The sequence below is a fragment of the Colias eurytheme genome, chromosome 18, assembly GCF_061535395.1.
Source record: "Colias eurytheme isolate Ceu_HAF_F1 chromosome 18, ilColEury1 Martin Lab GWU primary, whole genome shotgun sequence".
NCBI classification, from domain to species: Eukaryota; Metazoa; Arthropoda; class Insecta; order Lepidoptera; family Pieridae; genus Colias; species Colias eurytheme.
In genome coordinates this window covers 3,899,583-3,913,277 of record NC_142997.1, presented here as the reverse complement: position 1 = coordinate 3,913,277, position 13,695 = coordinate 3,899,583, and the positions used below count along the sequence as shown (strand labels likewise).

The 13,695-nt window shown below is 33.2% G+C and overlaps 2 protein-coding genes across 2 annotated transcripts; both read right to left on the bottom strand.

The window, feature by feature from the left end:
* LOC149900537 (serine protease grass-like) lies at positions 1-5,688 on the bottom strand. Its single transcript, XM_090112658.1, has 7 exons — positions 5,544-5,688; positions 4,450-4,592; positions 3,920-4,121; positions 3,245-3,420; positions 2,761-2,866; positions 1,748-1,925; positions 1-1,215 (listed from the first exon to the last, which is right to left on the bottom strand). The coding sequence occupies exons 1-7, from the start codon at positions 5,602-5,604 to the stop codon at positions 972-974; spliced, it is 1,110 nt and encodes a 369-aa protein (XP_089968784.1). The 5' UTR covers positions 5,605-5,688; the 3' UTR covers positions 1-971.
* Positions 5,689-7,706: 2,018 nt separating this feature from the next.
* Positions 7,707-13,695, bottom strand: LOC149900536 (serine protease ea-like). Its single transcript, XM_090112599.1, has 7 exons — positions 13,537-13,695; positions 11,310-11,452; positions 10,174-10,339; positions 9,616-9,788; positions 9,161-9,272; positions 8,548-8,722; positions 7,707-8,064 (listed from the first exon to the last, which is right to left on the bottom strand). Exons 1-7 carry the CDS (start codon positions 13,592-13,594, stop codon positions 7,824-7,826), a joined length of 1,068 nt encoding a protein of 355 aa, XP_089968725.1. The 5' UTR covers positions 13,595-13,695; the 3' UTR covers positions 7,707-7,823.

Here is a 13,695-nt window from a genome sequence, read left to right as displayed (position 1 = left end):
AATTCTTAAAAAAACCATTCTCGGTAACTAAAAATACAAGAATAAGTATAATAATAAGGCATACCTTATTTTTACAAAAACAAACATTTTCAGTCTTCTAAATTGGTAATTCTAATTTAGAAGACTGATTCTTCTTAAATTAATGCAATAACAAATTGCATTTTGCACATTTACAATGAGTCCATAACTTGCTAGGTTTACTAGAAAAACTGAAATTTTTAATTTAATTTGTAAATTTAATGTATGATAGATAATATGATTTTGTGCATTCCAGACAAATTGCGTCATCGTTTCATCTCTTAAAGATCATAGTTAGCTTTTACTTACTGGTTTGCGTATTATTTCTATATTTATCTTTTTTGAAGTATCCTTATATGAATTAGATTTATTTTGTTTACAAAAAGATTTTATTACGTTTTTGCATGTTTTATCTCCTGGGACGTTACAATGATATCTGATAAGTCATAACATTTTATACTGATTATAAATAATTGTATTCCGAAAGCGGTATCACGATAAGCCCCTGTACTATGATGTGTTGTAACAGTATTATTTCCGGTGTGGAAAAGTGATGGAACTAGACGATCTATAATATGGTCCCATCCCAAAGTTTAAAATATTATTTATAACAGACAGAGAGAAAAAAAGACGTGTGGCACTCGGGGACTGCCGCGGTAAAGCTTTTGCATGCTATGGATGCTATGCCTTCAAGCCACACCTCGGGAGCGTGAGGTTTTTTCGTTACGGAATTTCTGGATTCGGTACCCGCCCTCAAAGCCTGCGATAGAAGCTATGCAATAGCTTAAAATTTTTTTTTAAATCGTATAAATAACTACATAATTATAAATCCATTCAACACTCAAAAATTTACTGTAATTGATTCTTAACATTTTATTAATAAAAATCAATAAAGGACTAATTACAACCTTTTAATAATTTACATATCCAAGTTAAACTGAGCAAATATTCATTTATTCTCTTATGTTTTCCAATATCCAGTCTACGTAATTTCGCACATCAGTGAATTTTGTGGGGACGTCAATACCGCAGATCTTCGAGCCAGTGGAGATTATGCCGTACTGCACTATCCTGTCAATACCATTATATACGCTTTCTACTAGCAGTGGACCGCCAGAGTCACCCCTACAGGTATCCTTGTGGGGAGCACCAGCACAAATCTGACCTTCTAGTTTATCGACGCCTTGCTTTGGATCCCTGTTAAGTAAGACCACAGATATTATAATACTGGTAAAACGCCTTGATCAGAACACAGAGAATCGAGCCACGTAGAATATGCTTGTTTAAATATGTGAAAAGCGTACCCTAAGTAGGTAAGCGTAATTCCTTCTGTGCAAAGCTTACGAAAGAAACATATTATTCAAAATATAATTTAATTTTTAGGGTTATGTTTGTGACTGAGCAACTAGGTAACAAAGAAAATGCCTCATCTTCAGACCACTGAAAAAAATCTATTAAGGATTATTATGCTCTGGTTAGATTTAGACAATATCGTCTTATTATGTTTGACAATAAGTAATGGGTGAGACAGGATAGTTAAAATTTACTAAATTTGGTAAAAGTGGTGGTGGAAAGATCGAAATGTAACTTTAATATGTTACAGAATAAGAACTTGGCATAGTTGCATTATTTATATAAATAATAATTAATGGATCCTCTTCACCAATTTTAGTACGAAATTCTATTATAGTATCTTCTATCTACGAAACTATTGAAAGCGTTTACATACCAATCATAAACACTACGACATTTATCCATAGTTTTAATCTCAAAATTGGCTTTATATAGCAGGGTAGATTCTTGACCAGTCTCTGTGATACCCCATCCTGCTACAACAGCATTCACATTGTCCAGATTCATGTAGCGTAGTTCATCAGTTACAGGTAAACAAACAGGCAGAATGTTTTCTGGAAGAAAGGAACAAAAGTGTTTCATAATAGATAGCAACACAACAACACACACAAAAACACAGATGATTTGGAAAGAGTGGCGTATTTAAATATTGGGTTCGTTTGTTGTACATATAAATTTGGCGAAACTCTTAATACAATTCTACGAAACTATTTTTTTATACCTATTCATTCATTGATCGGAGAAACTAGAGGAACCAAAGTCCAGTCCGTGTATTGTTTTTTTTGAAGTGAAACTTCTTTATCAGGGTTGGAAAAAAATTTAGTGTAACATTTTTCCGTTACGCGCCATCTTTGTCTTATCCCTACCACGCGTGATTGACGTATTTCTGTAAAGTTGCATATAGTAAATTATTTTTTGAAAAAATAAGGTCATAAAGAAGTTTCACTTCTTACGTGTGTACACTAGTACACGCACACATTTTTTTTAGTTTACTGAAGCTTTAAACGAAAAAATTGCTCACAAGGTGCTTGTGCCGTGGTGACAGCTGTTATAATATAAACGAAATTCGTGTTATGGCTCAAATGAAAACCCTCACGATGCGTTGTGACAATCATAGAACAACTATCGAAATTCGTTCTGTGGCTGATATGCTATTCAACAGTGAAGAAAAGCCACGATGTGTTTTGAACATAAATTGATTTACCAATTACCATTACACAACGTATAGGCTTTTATTTCTTTAACTAAAGAACGTTCGATTTTAATAATTTTTGATAGTTGGATTTGTCTCTACTTTTATCAAAATTAGGACAGAAGTTTATCCAAGCGGAGCAGGGGCAATCATCTGCTAGTAGCTATTAATAAATGAGGTTACAAATGATTACTTACTGTGATTTAAATCTATATTCCTCTCCAACCTCAGCAAAGCAATATCATGACTACTTGATAAATTATTCCATTTTTCATGAATAATTATTTTTTCAATACCCAAATCCTGAAACACATTTAGTTACTTTATATGCAGAATAAACATATCACTACATAGTATAAAGCAAAGTCGCTTTCTGCGTCCCTATGTCCCTTTGTATGCTTAAATCTTTAAAACTACGCAACATATTTAGAAGCGGTTTTGTTTAATAGATAGAGTGATTCAAGAGGAAGGTTTTAATATATAATTTATTATGTTTTAGACAAAGCGGGCGAAGCCTCGGGCGGTAAGCTAGTTATAAATAATTTTGAGTTAGATGTAACGACAAAATACTATGTTAATTCTATTTCAAAGATAGGACATGCAGTTATGTTAAAGAATAAACATAAATTTTTGTTCACAATTACCAAGGATACAAAAAAAATTACTCCGAAAATTACTAACTTCAACATGGCTCTCGCAAAACCTTGGCTTTACACCTTGACAGTCCTCCTTGGTACTAATGTCATGATCACCAACCCGGACCCCATTTATGTTCTTTTTGGCCGCGCAATGTGCAGCAGTGAGAATATATCTTGAATTAATTATGCTTCCAGCACACATAAAGTATTGTCCATCACCTGAAAGATAAGAGAAAATAATTATAAGATAGGGGATGTTTTATATGATGGCTCTTCTTACATCTGCAGGTTTAACAACATGAAACAATATCCCTACATAGCATAAAACCAAATCACTCCTAAGTCCTAGCTGTCTGTTCCCATATTCTGTTCCTATGTAAAGATCTAATGTTTAAAACTATGCGACGGATTATGAGACGTTATTTTTTCAAGATACCTAGTGCGGTTCTCAAGGAAGGTTTTAGTATATAATTTGTAAAATTTAAGACATATCGCAATATAATACCGGCTATTCACGTACCTGCCGCAGGGGCGATATTGGTTAAATCTCGGTTGGATCAATTTCAGTTGTTCTATCGATTTCCCCTGCTTGCCTATACGCATCAAAATTAAGGAGTCAATTCAGGGTCCAATTCCAATATTGCCCCTGCTGCAGGTACGTGAGTAGCCGGTCTAAGTCTCGGTCGGAAAGCCAGTAAATTATAAAACCCTGTCTTACGTCGTTTATAAGAGATCAGAGCCATCCAGGGGAACTCGTACAGGCCAGCCACATCACCACGAATGATACGGGAACCATCGATGTCACCGCAGGAAGCTGGTAGTAACTTTAATTGTGGATTTACGACTTGCTTCTCACTCTGGAAACCGGACATTCCAATTCTGTCGTCTATACCTGATAAGGTAAAATGAGAGCAACACACCTGTTGAATTAATTTTGATTGTTATAATATAATAGTATAGGTACATAATATTATAATGCGTAGTTTGAAAAAACTCTCAACAACAACTAATATAGCTTTCCAAAAATTAGGCACTATAGGTATTAAAAAATTCTCAGTAAGGGCTTCACTTACAGATAATTAATCTAACCAATCAGTCAAAACTGTTTACCTTTTTAATAAAAGATGAAGGATATTAATAATGCAAAATATAATTACGAGACATAATATGTTAAGTTAATATAATAATATTATGTACTTAGAAAATAATTAAAAGATGAATAAAAAGGTTGAATAAAAGTTGAATAACCTTAGTTACTCTTTCTAATTGAATGTATTCAACACCACAAAATGCTTCTAGGAACATCGTCGCAGTTTTCGAACTTTTGTGGTAAAATGCTAATTGTTTTGCCTCTTCACATGACGTGTAAGCCATACAGTCACTGCATGTTTCTGGAAAAAAATATACATATGAAAATACTGGAGCTAGGAAATTCTCGCGTTATCATAAGTTCACGTTATTGCATGTTGTTTCAATATTTTCAAGTTTTGTTTTGCTTAAACTATAATATAGTCTTAATAAATTACATACTAGCTTACCGCCCGCGGCTTCGCCCGCTTTGAGAGCTAACTTAGAGCTTTTCACACGCTGATTACGTAAACTAATATTTATAAAATCGTTGACGCATTTATTTCTGTTCTTAAAACTTTATACTAACCCTGACTGATAACGTGCCGACTTTTGCCATTCGCACGCGATTAAATTCATAATCTGAATAATCACGTTATTTCTGTCTTTAAATTATATTTTACTTATTAATCAGGGTTAATTTATAAATTATTTATATTAATATTCATAATATCCATCAATAATAAATATAAATATACGATCTACTGATAAATTATCTATACTAATATTATAAAGCTGAAGAGTTTGTTTGAACGCGCTAATCTCAGCAACTCTCAGGTCTGATTTGAAAAATTATTTCGGTGATAGATAGCCCATTTATCGACGAAGGCTTATCCATACTAATTTTATAAATGCGAAAGTAACTCTGTCTGTCTGTTACTCAATCACGCCTAAACTACTGAACCAATTTGCATGAAATTTGGTATGCAGATATTTTGATACCCGAGAAAGGACATAGGCTACCTTTTATTGCGAAATAATGTACCACGGGCGAAGCCCGGGCGGACCTCTAGAAGGCTATATATCATCACGCTATGACCAACAGGAGCGGAGCAATGCAGGTGAAACCGCAGGACACAGCTAGTTAATAATGTGTGTAGATCACACATACATACAATATATAGTAACATGAGTGAATGGAGTCCAAAATATTTGTACATAAAAAATTACTTCATTGAAGCTCACATGTTTTAGCTTTGTTAATGCTTACTTACTCATTGATAATGTTATATCAGCCGCATTTAAAAATACCGCCAGAATAAGAATTCCGAGCATTTTTAATGAATTTTATGAAATTTATTTTTGTACACAGAACACATTCACGCCACTTCAACTCTGAGGTCTTACTACCGGGCGTGTACGGATTGAGGAAAATTACAATAAACTTGTTCTATGGCTTATTTTGCTGTTTATATACATAAAGCTTCGAAGTATATTAATTGTATTCTTATGGACTTAGGCCGTCAGATATATAAGTATGACATCGGCATAATTAAAAGTAACTAATATTGTAGATGACGTCTTGTATTCTCTTGAATTCGCGTAGCCATAGAATACATAATAGTAGCTAAACGCTACCCTAGCTAAAAGCTCATAGTTCTCCGAAGTTCATATTAATTCACGTTTTTTCAAGTCTTAAAACTTCCTTCGGACATAAAGGCCAAGTCAGTCAGTGGTTGTTTTAATTTTATCTGTAAACTAGCTGTCCCTGCGGTTTTACCTACTTCTTCGCTCCTATTGTTCTTAACGTGGGGATATAATAGCCTATATACTTATATAGCCTTCTCCCATAAATGGGCTATCTAACACTGAAATAATTTGTCAAATCGAACCAGTAGTTTCTGAGATTAGCGCGTTCCAACAAACAAACAAACAAACTCTTCAGCTTTATAATATTAGTATAGATTAATATTATAATAATATGTATGGTATAGATTTATAACTTTGTAAACATGCTAATCTCATATAAACAGTTGAACTTTGACATATTATATTAAACTCATATCTATAACTATAATAATTAATATGTAACATAAATGTGAATTGTTTCCTGATGTATTATGTCATGTTTTGCTACTTCTTTGTCTGGAAGGCTAGGATTTGGATCGGACACTAAAGATGATTAAAAGTTGAAGAAGTAACCAAAAACTATAAATTGCTATCGATATCGATAAAAAATTCTACCGAGTAGACTATAACCTCTCAAAACTTATAGAAATATATATGATACACCGCTAAATATATTGAAACCATAGCCAGGCAATGTAAGTCGATGATTCATAATAAATATTTTACATACTTTAGTCACCAATTCTGAAGTTGGTTATTCCTTTTTAGGGGCGGGCGGTTTAATCAAGTTTTTAATACAAAAAATCCTTCGAAAGGGATGTGTGGCATTTTAATGGAATAATTCTAGAATTTAACAGATTTCTCATAAAAAATTAACATGTTTTTAATATCGTTTGTGCCCGCTTTACAATCAATTATAAATGTGTAACGAATATTATATAATTGTTTATAATATGTAACTTGTGAGTATGCTGTAGATAATTCGTGCATAAATTATTATTGATAAACGTTTCTCACTTACGGCAATAATGTTATGTCTTTCATTTATACATTTGCGAAAATATAATAAGAATGCACTAGCCTTCAAATAAAAAATGAATCATCAAAATCGGTTCACCCAGTCGTAAGTTCTGAAGCAACCACAGTCGCATTGAGAAGAAGTTGAAAATGCTTTGAGGAAAAAAGTATTTTTTTTAAATAAAATATATGTAATATATATGTATGTTAATATATAATTGCGTATCAGCTTGGATTAAACCGGTCAACATATAATTTAATTAAAACGGAAGGAAAATATAAAAATGTTTATAAAAATCTTTTATTTTCCTAGGATTTATATTTCCTTTTATGTGCGTAAATGAGAATTATTATCAATTTTATGTACCTATAGGTACCTACTGTGATCTATGTGTGATGATTTTCATTAATTTTTATAATTGTATTGTCTTGATTTGAATTTTATTGCTTGTGTTTATTGTATACTAGGTAGATGTCCGCCCGCGGCTTCGCCTGCGTTTTCAAAGGAAAACCCGCATAGTTCCCGTTCCCGTGGGATTTCCGGGATGAAACCTATCCTATGTGTTAATCCAAGTTACCCTCTATATGTGTGCTAAATTTTATTGTAATCGGTTCACACATCACAAACTTTCGCATTTATAATATTAGTAGGATAGGATTATGTGTAGATATTAAAGGTATTGATTACGTATTTTTACGTGTTATAATGGTATAATTGTTTATCACTAAAATTAATAAATGAAACGGAAATAACACTAAACAGTAAAACACTACATGTACTTAGTGTCTTTATTCAATAAAATACGTATTGAAAGTAGTTCTTATTTTATATATTGTTTTATATAATACTCAGGCTTCCTGTTCGATACTGCTGGCGCTTTCTATAAAATCCTATTTCCATGGTTTCTTTATACTTGAATTGTATCCAAAATCCAGCCAACCATTTTGGTGACGTCCACAAATATCTCTGGTGCGTTTCCAATACATTCTTTAGTACCGTGTGAGTATATTCCGTATAAAATGTAGCGGTTTACTCGGTTGTATTTACGGATTATCATAAAGGGATCACCCGCTATGGTGTTGCATAAACTATTCGGGTCTGTGATCACACAAAACGTGTTTTCCATCGATGTCACGTTTACTTTCAGCCTAAAAAGATAGAAATTTGAGGTTGTATATTTTACCTTTTACGATATTAATTATTATATTATGAGGTAATTAAAAAGATTCCACTAAACTAGTTAACACTTATTTAATTATTTAATTCTATACAAATGAACATTTTTTCAACATTTATTTGGTTGGATTAGGTATAGTATTATTTTATGTCTAGCGGCCTTACTAATAAAAAGTTAAACAATGCATTTTAAATTTCTACCATTTTCTACCATAGCTGTGTCCTGCTCTTGCTCACATGAAACGTCAATCATAAAAACAAGACAGGTTATTGCAATAACTAATCCATTGCATAGCGAATGGGTAACATTTTATTAGTAAGACCGTATAAGTTTGACCAATATTACGATTTACGGTATCAATAAATACGTCATTGCAGTTTAAAGAACTTTGAAAAACAAAAAACTATTTCTAAAATTAATCTTAGATAATAATATAAAGATTAGCCACACAAACCTAGAGAGAAGGGATATGCACAAAGCCTCAGGCTTAATTTCGTGTTGAAATTTTTGAAGTTGTCCATAATTTCTTTGCTCATATATACCATTATGGGACCATCCTACTACTGTTCCTGTTTCATTGACTGAACTCAGGTTTGCGTGTATCGGAAGGCATATTGGTGCAACATTTCCTGCAAGATAAGTTATTAAAATTATTATTCAGTGTATGCTTAGACCCAAGCCTTGACGTCATTATTTTTTTAGATTCCTCAGATCGTGGGCTATATACCCCATGTATAATAATTTTGATTACTTAAAGTTCCGTTGTGTAAAACAATCCTGGAAAGTAGCCTATGTCACTCTCACCTAACCTAACAATCTTGAGACATAAAAATCATACTATAAACTATATTATAGCTTCATATCGACATATCGAAAAACAAATGCACACACTTTTGCTGTGATTTCGCTTTGTTTTCCTCCATTTCAAACAATTGTCACTCATCGATTAACTAATTATTATATTTGATTGACTCATCTTGTATTCATAGAAGTCGAGTTACGGTATTCATGGGATTAAGAAAAACCCCATTATTACATTATTACATAAATATTATACTTGTACTTACTAAACGAAAAGTCTATTGGTTCCCGAAGTTGAAGGAGTGCTAAATTGTTTCGAATTTCCGGTATACTTCCAACATATTTTGGATGCTTTATTATTTCACTAATGAAAATATTCTGTAAAAATAAATTGTCACTGTTAGTGCTTACAACTTAGTATTATACGAACAAGCTTTATTACATTATTTATTAACAAAACTTCAAGATTATGTGTAATATACACATTTATAATTAAAAATTAAATTTGTATATTAATACTTAAATATTTTATTAAGCTATTGCATAGCTTCTATGGCGGGCCTTGAGCGCGGGGACCGAATCCAGAAATTTAGTAACGAATAACCTCACGCTCCCCACTCCGACGGGCGCGGAGGTGTGGCTTGAAGGTATAATGCAATAGCTTTACCGCGGCAGTCCCCGAGTGCCACACGTCTTTTTTTGTAAAAAGTAAACCCCAAACCTGTGTATGATCTTCACAAACTTCCGAATTATCTGGCATGCAGTCAATCGGAGTGTTAGGATTGTAGTCGCCCACTCTAACGAAAGTGACGGAAGCGTCGGCGCATGATGCCGTCGTCAGTATATAATAAGAGGATATTATGACCCCATCGCAAACGAATTTTTCGCCAAATTCTGCAGAAAATTAAAACAAAAATTCTATGAAAAACACGCTCGCCGCACGGGACAACAACAGTAGGTAAACATTGTCATTACAACTTTTGGTCTTTTTTTTCGTCTAGCTCCCTTTCGCAACGCGCAATAAGAAACTTCGTTTCAAAATCGTCAGTTTATTGGTACACAGAGCACTGAATGATACAAACTGACGGTCGGTCAATGCGTATCGTCAGGGCCGATGGTACGCACTGACGGTCGGTGAAGCTCTGTAAACGATCTAAAGTTTGTGCATTAACTGCTAGTCTCAATTAAGTATTTAGAATTTTCTGAACTCCTAAACGTTTAATAATACCTTTTTACCTAAATTAGAAAAAATAGGCTATAATAATTAGTAAAAACTTACGATATTCAGTTCCTATGAGAGCTATCCACGGAAATTCATATAGTTTTGCACTCGGCGAGTTATTGGGAGTCACATTTATGATTCCGCAGCTATTCGGCAGAAGGTAAAAATTTCGATGTTCCGTGAAATCCTCATTTGGCGGTCTGACAAAATCTGAACAACATACCTATATAAACAGGGTGTTGTTATAAAACAGTATAATATGGTTAATTATTGACGATTAAATTTTTAAAGATGACTTTTACCTTCACTACATAGTATAAAACAAAGTCGCTGACGCTGTCTGTTCGTCTCTATGTGCGCTTAAATCTTTAAAACTACGCAATGGATTTTTATGCGGCTTTTCTAATATAAATCATACATCATTTTTTTAGCATTTAACAAATTAAAGTTACCCCAGGCTCCCAAAATAGTTATAAATGTTTTTCAGGACTTTCTTTCTGTATTAATACCGGATTTTCGAGGAAGGTTTTACTACCTTTATTATAATTTATTAGATTTTAGATAAAGCAGGTGAAGCCGCGGGCGGAAAGCTATTCGTTATTAAACTTGAATATTCTCCTAATGTCTCAGTTGATTAGAATATAAAATGTTTTGTGACTAATTTTGAAATACACAATTATTGGAGGGCTGATTTGAAATGTTATACAGATTTTTGGTTAGTCTTACTAATATACAGTGAAGTCCCGTGTCCCCTAGTGGGGTAAGGGGCAGATGCATTATTCATACATCTGTTTCACTGATCGATTTTCTTTAGGGACAAGTAGGTGATCAGCCTTCTGTGTCCTGCCAGACCGAGACATTTTTTTTTTCTTCGTCTCCACCGGGAATCGAACCCAGGACCCCTCGGTTCTACGCTCACGCGTCAACCACTGTACCAAGGAGGCGGTCAACTACTAATATACATTCAATTTATAATACACTAGCGGTCCGCGCCGTGGTACATATTTAGCAATAAAAGGTAGCCTATGTTCATTCTCAGGGTCTAAAGATTGTCTGTGCCAAATTTTATCAAAATCAGTTGAGAGGTTTAAGCGGGAAAGCGTGACAGACAGACAGACAGAGTTACTTTCGCATTTATAATATTAGTAGGGATGAGACATGGAAATATGTTGACTTAAAGACTGAAAGCTCACCTTAAGAATCCTATTTCCGTTTACGTACTTTACTCCACAAAACTGATTTTGGAAGTCTTGCTTAGTGTCACTATCAGCATCTTCTGATAATACTTCAAGGGCCCCTGGGCATATCGTGAATTCCATGCAGTCACTACATACCTCTGTAATATTATATGAACTTTACTATTTTTACTTCCTTATTAATATTCTAAATGCGTGCGTTTTATTTTTTATTTGTTTGTTTTTTATCTTTCTTTCACTTCATAGACAGCGATTCTATTTTATATTTATTTTTATATTATTGAGGCTACGTGGCTACGGCTACTCTTTACACGGATGATACATAACATTCGTAAGATATTTTCTTTGAATACGCTGGTGGAAAGCTCCTAATTAAGCTTTATAAGCTAGAAGCGAAGAATAAATTTTTCTAGCTTTCTGAAGACCAGGGCCCGTAGACAAAGTAACAATTAAAAAACGATAACGAAGTTAGAAAAGGAAAAATGTATGGGATTGACATTAGATAGACCACGTGATCTAACGCGGCGTATGTCAATCCCATACATTTTTGCCTTTTCTAACTTCGTTATCGTTTTTTAATTGTTACTTTGTCTAAGGCCCCTGTTCCAGGTAAGTCTTCTTTCTCTATTGTTACGTTGATTTCACGACAAGTAGACCGATATTCCTCTTCCAGATCTAGTCTGCCTTTATGCTCTATAACGTCTTCTTTCTCTATCTCAGTTTTAAGTTTTACGTTGATCTCATGACAAATAGACCGATGTACCTCTTCCTAATCTGCCTTTATGCTCTACTTAGGGCTGATTTTTCAATCCTTAGTTAAAACTTATTCATCGAATAAAATTAAATTATTAAATTATAAAATTAAATTAAATTAAATTAAATTATTAATTATTAAATTAAATTATTAATAATTAAACTACCATTCCAAAAATGTATTCTGATTTTTCGTATATGACAGTTTACAGGTGACATTTTAAAATGTTCGTGTAATACTTTATTGGACGGATAAATTTTAACCAAAGATTGAAAAATCGGCCCTTAGTCATTCAATATATGTATTTTCCAAATCTATTCAAGTCGTTATGACGTAAACAGTTATAAGTAATAATAAGCATGTGTTCTTGTTATAAACATAGTAAAAGAATGCGTGAGTGTAGATACAACCTTTTTCTATAAATAAATAAATTAATCGTTTATTATACACCATTATAATATGTTAGTGTTATATAAATTAATCACCCAGGCTCTATAGTACATAGTCCATTGAAAAGTTACATTTGGGGTTGCGTTTTTTAGAGGACGCAATTTTATTTTTTTGATGTGTCAGTGGGGGGTTTGGGGGTCAGTGTGAAGTTATCACCAAGTTTGTGGGGTCGCCACCCTTGTCCCACGGCCGCCATCTTGAAAATAGCGGTTGATATGGTTTTTACGATATATCTCTTAAACTATTTTTAGTATTATTATTTTGTTGCAAATTAAATTCTCTACAACTGTAGTCCAGTAAAATCCAGTCCTGAAATATAGTCACTTCGGAGCGCTGTAATACCTTAGGATTTGGAGTTAAATTGTGTAACATAAGTTCCTGTTATGCTATTTATTTAATTATATGTTTGTTCGTTCTATCGTGACTCCTAAAAGAACGAATAAAATGTTCACTCAATAGTATCAAACTCGTATTCTGTAGATAGTTTTTAATAACTGATTAGAAGCATGTGTAATATATACAATTTTGTTGTTAATACATATTTTTTTATTATATATCACTACATAGTATAAAACAAAGTCGCTTTTTCTGTCCCTTTCTATGCTTAAATCTTTAAAACTACGGAACAGATTTTGATGCGGATTTTTTTAATACATAGAGTGATTCAATAGGAAGGTTTTAGAGCGTATACGCACTATGCGGGTAGCCGTCCGGCTGACCGCAAGCACAATTATGTACGTAATATTCATTTCTGTGCGCACTGTGCGGTCTGCGGCTACCCGCATAGTGCGTATACGCTCTTAGTGTATAATTTATTAGGTTTGAGACAAAGCGGGTGAAGCTGCGGGCGGTAAGCTAGTTGTGAATATAAAACGTTTTTGTTTTCATAATTATATTTATATATTTATAAGATAAAATGTGACAAGATAATAACATGCAACTTTTAGTTAAACACGCATATTCAATCTTACATAAATCAAAATATATACTCGTATGTATTAAAAGAATAGGGATACTGACTGCATTCAATTTTATCTCGTATCAGAAGTAATCCAATCACTATTAAAATGTGTATCATTTTATGTTTCCTTCATCACTAAAGAACTCAAAGATGTTAACAATACATAATATTTTAATTCGGAACAGATTCTATGTAATTTCTGACCTTCAACACTGAGC

What these genes read in the sequence shown, in the direction of transcription:
- LOC149900537 (XM_090112658.1), bottom strand. Translation starts at nt 5,604, where the DNA reads ATGCTCGGAATTCTTATTCTGGCGGTATTTTTAAATGCGGCTGATATA. An exon ending in TCTGATCTCTTATAAACGAC is followed by an intron (nt 3,421 to 3,919) that starts GTAAGACAGGGT and finishes CTTATCTTTCAG; the next exon opens with GTGATGGACAATACTTTATG. An exon ending in TGTCGTAGTGTTTATGATTG is followed by an intron (nt 1,216 to 1,747) that starts GTATGTAAACGC and finishes CTTACTTAACAG; the next exon opens with GGATCCAAAGCAAGGCGTCG.
- LOC149900536 (XM_090112599.1), bottom strand. Translation starts at nt 13,594, where the DNA reads ATGATACACATTTTAATAGTGATTGGATTACTTCTGATACGAGATAAA. An exon ending in ACGAGATAAAATTGAATGCA is followed by an intron (nt 11,453 to 13,536) that starts GTCAGTATCCCT and finishes ATAATATTACAG; the next exon opens with AGGTATGTAGTGACTGCATG. An exon ending in TGCATATCCCTTCTCTCTAG is followed by an intron (nt 8,065 to 8,547) that starts GTTTGTGTGGCT and finishes CTATCTTTTTAG; the next exon opens with GCTGAAAGTAAACGTGACAT.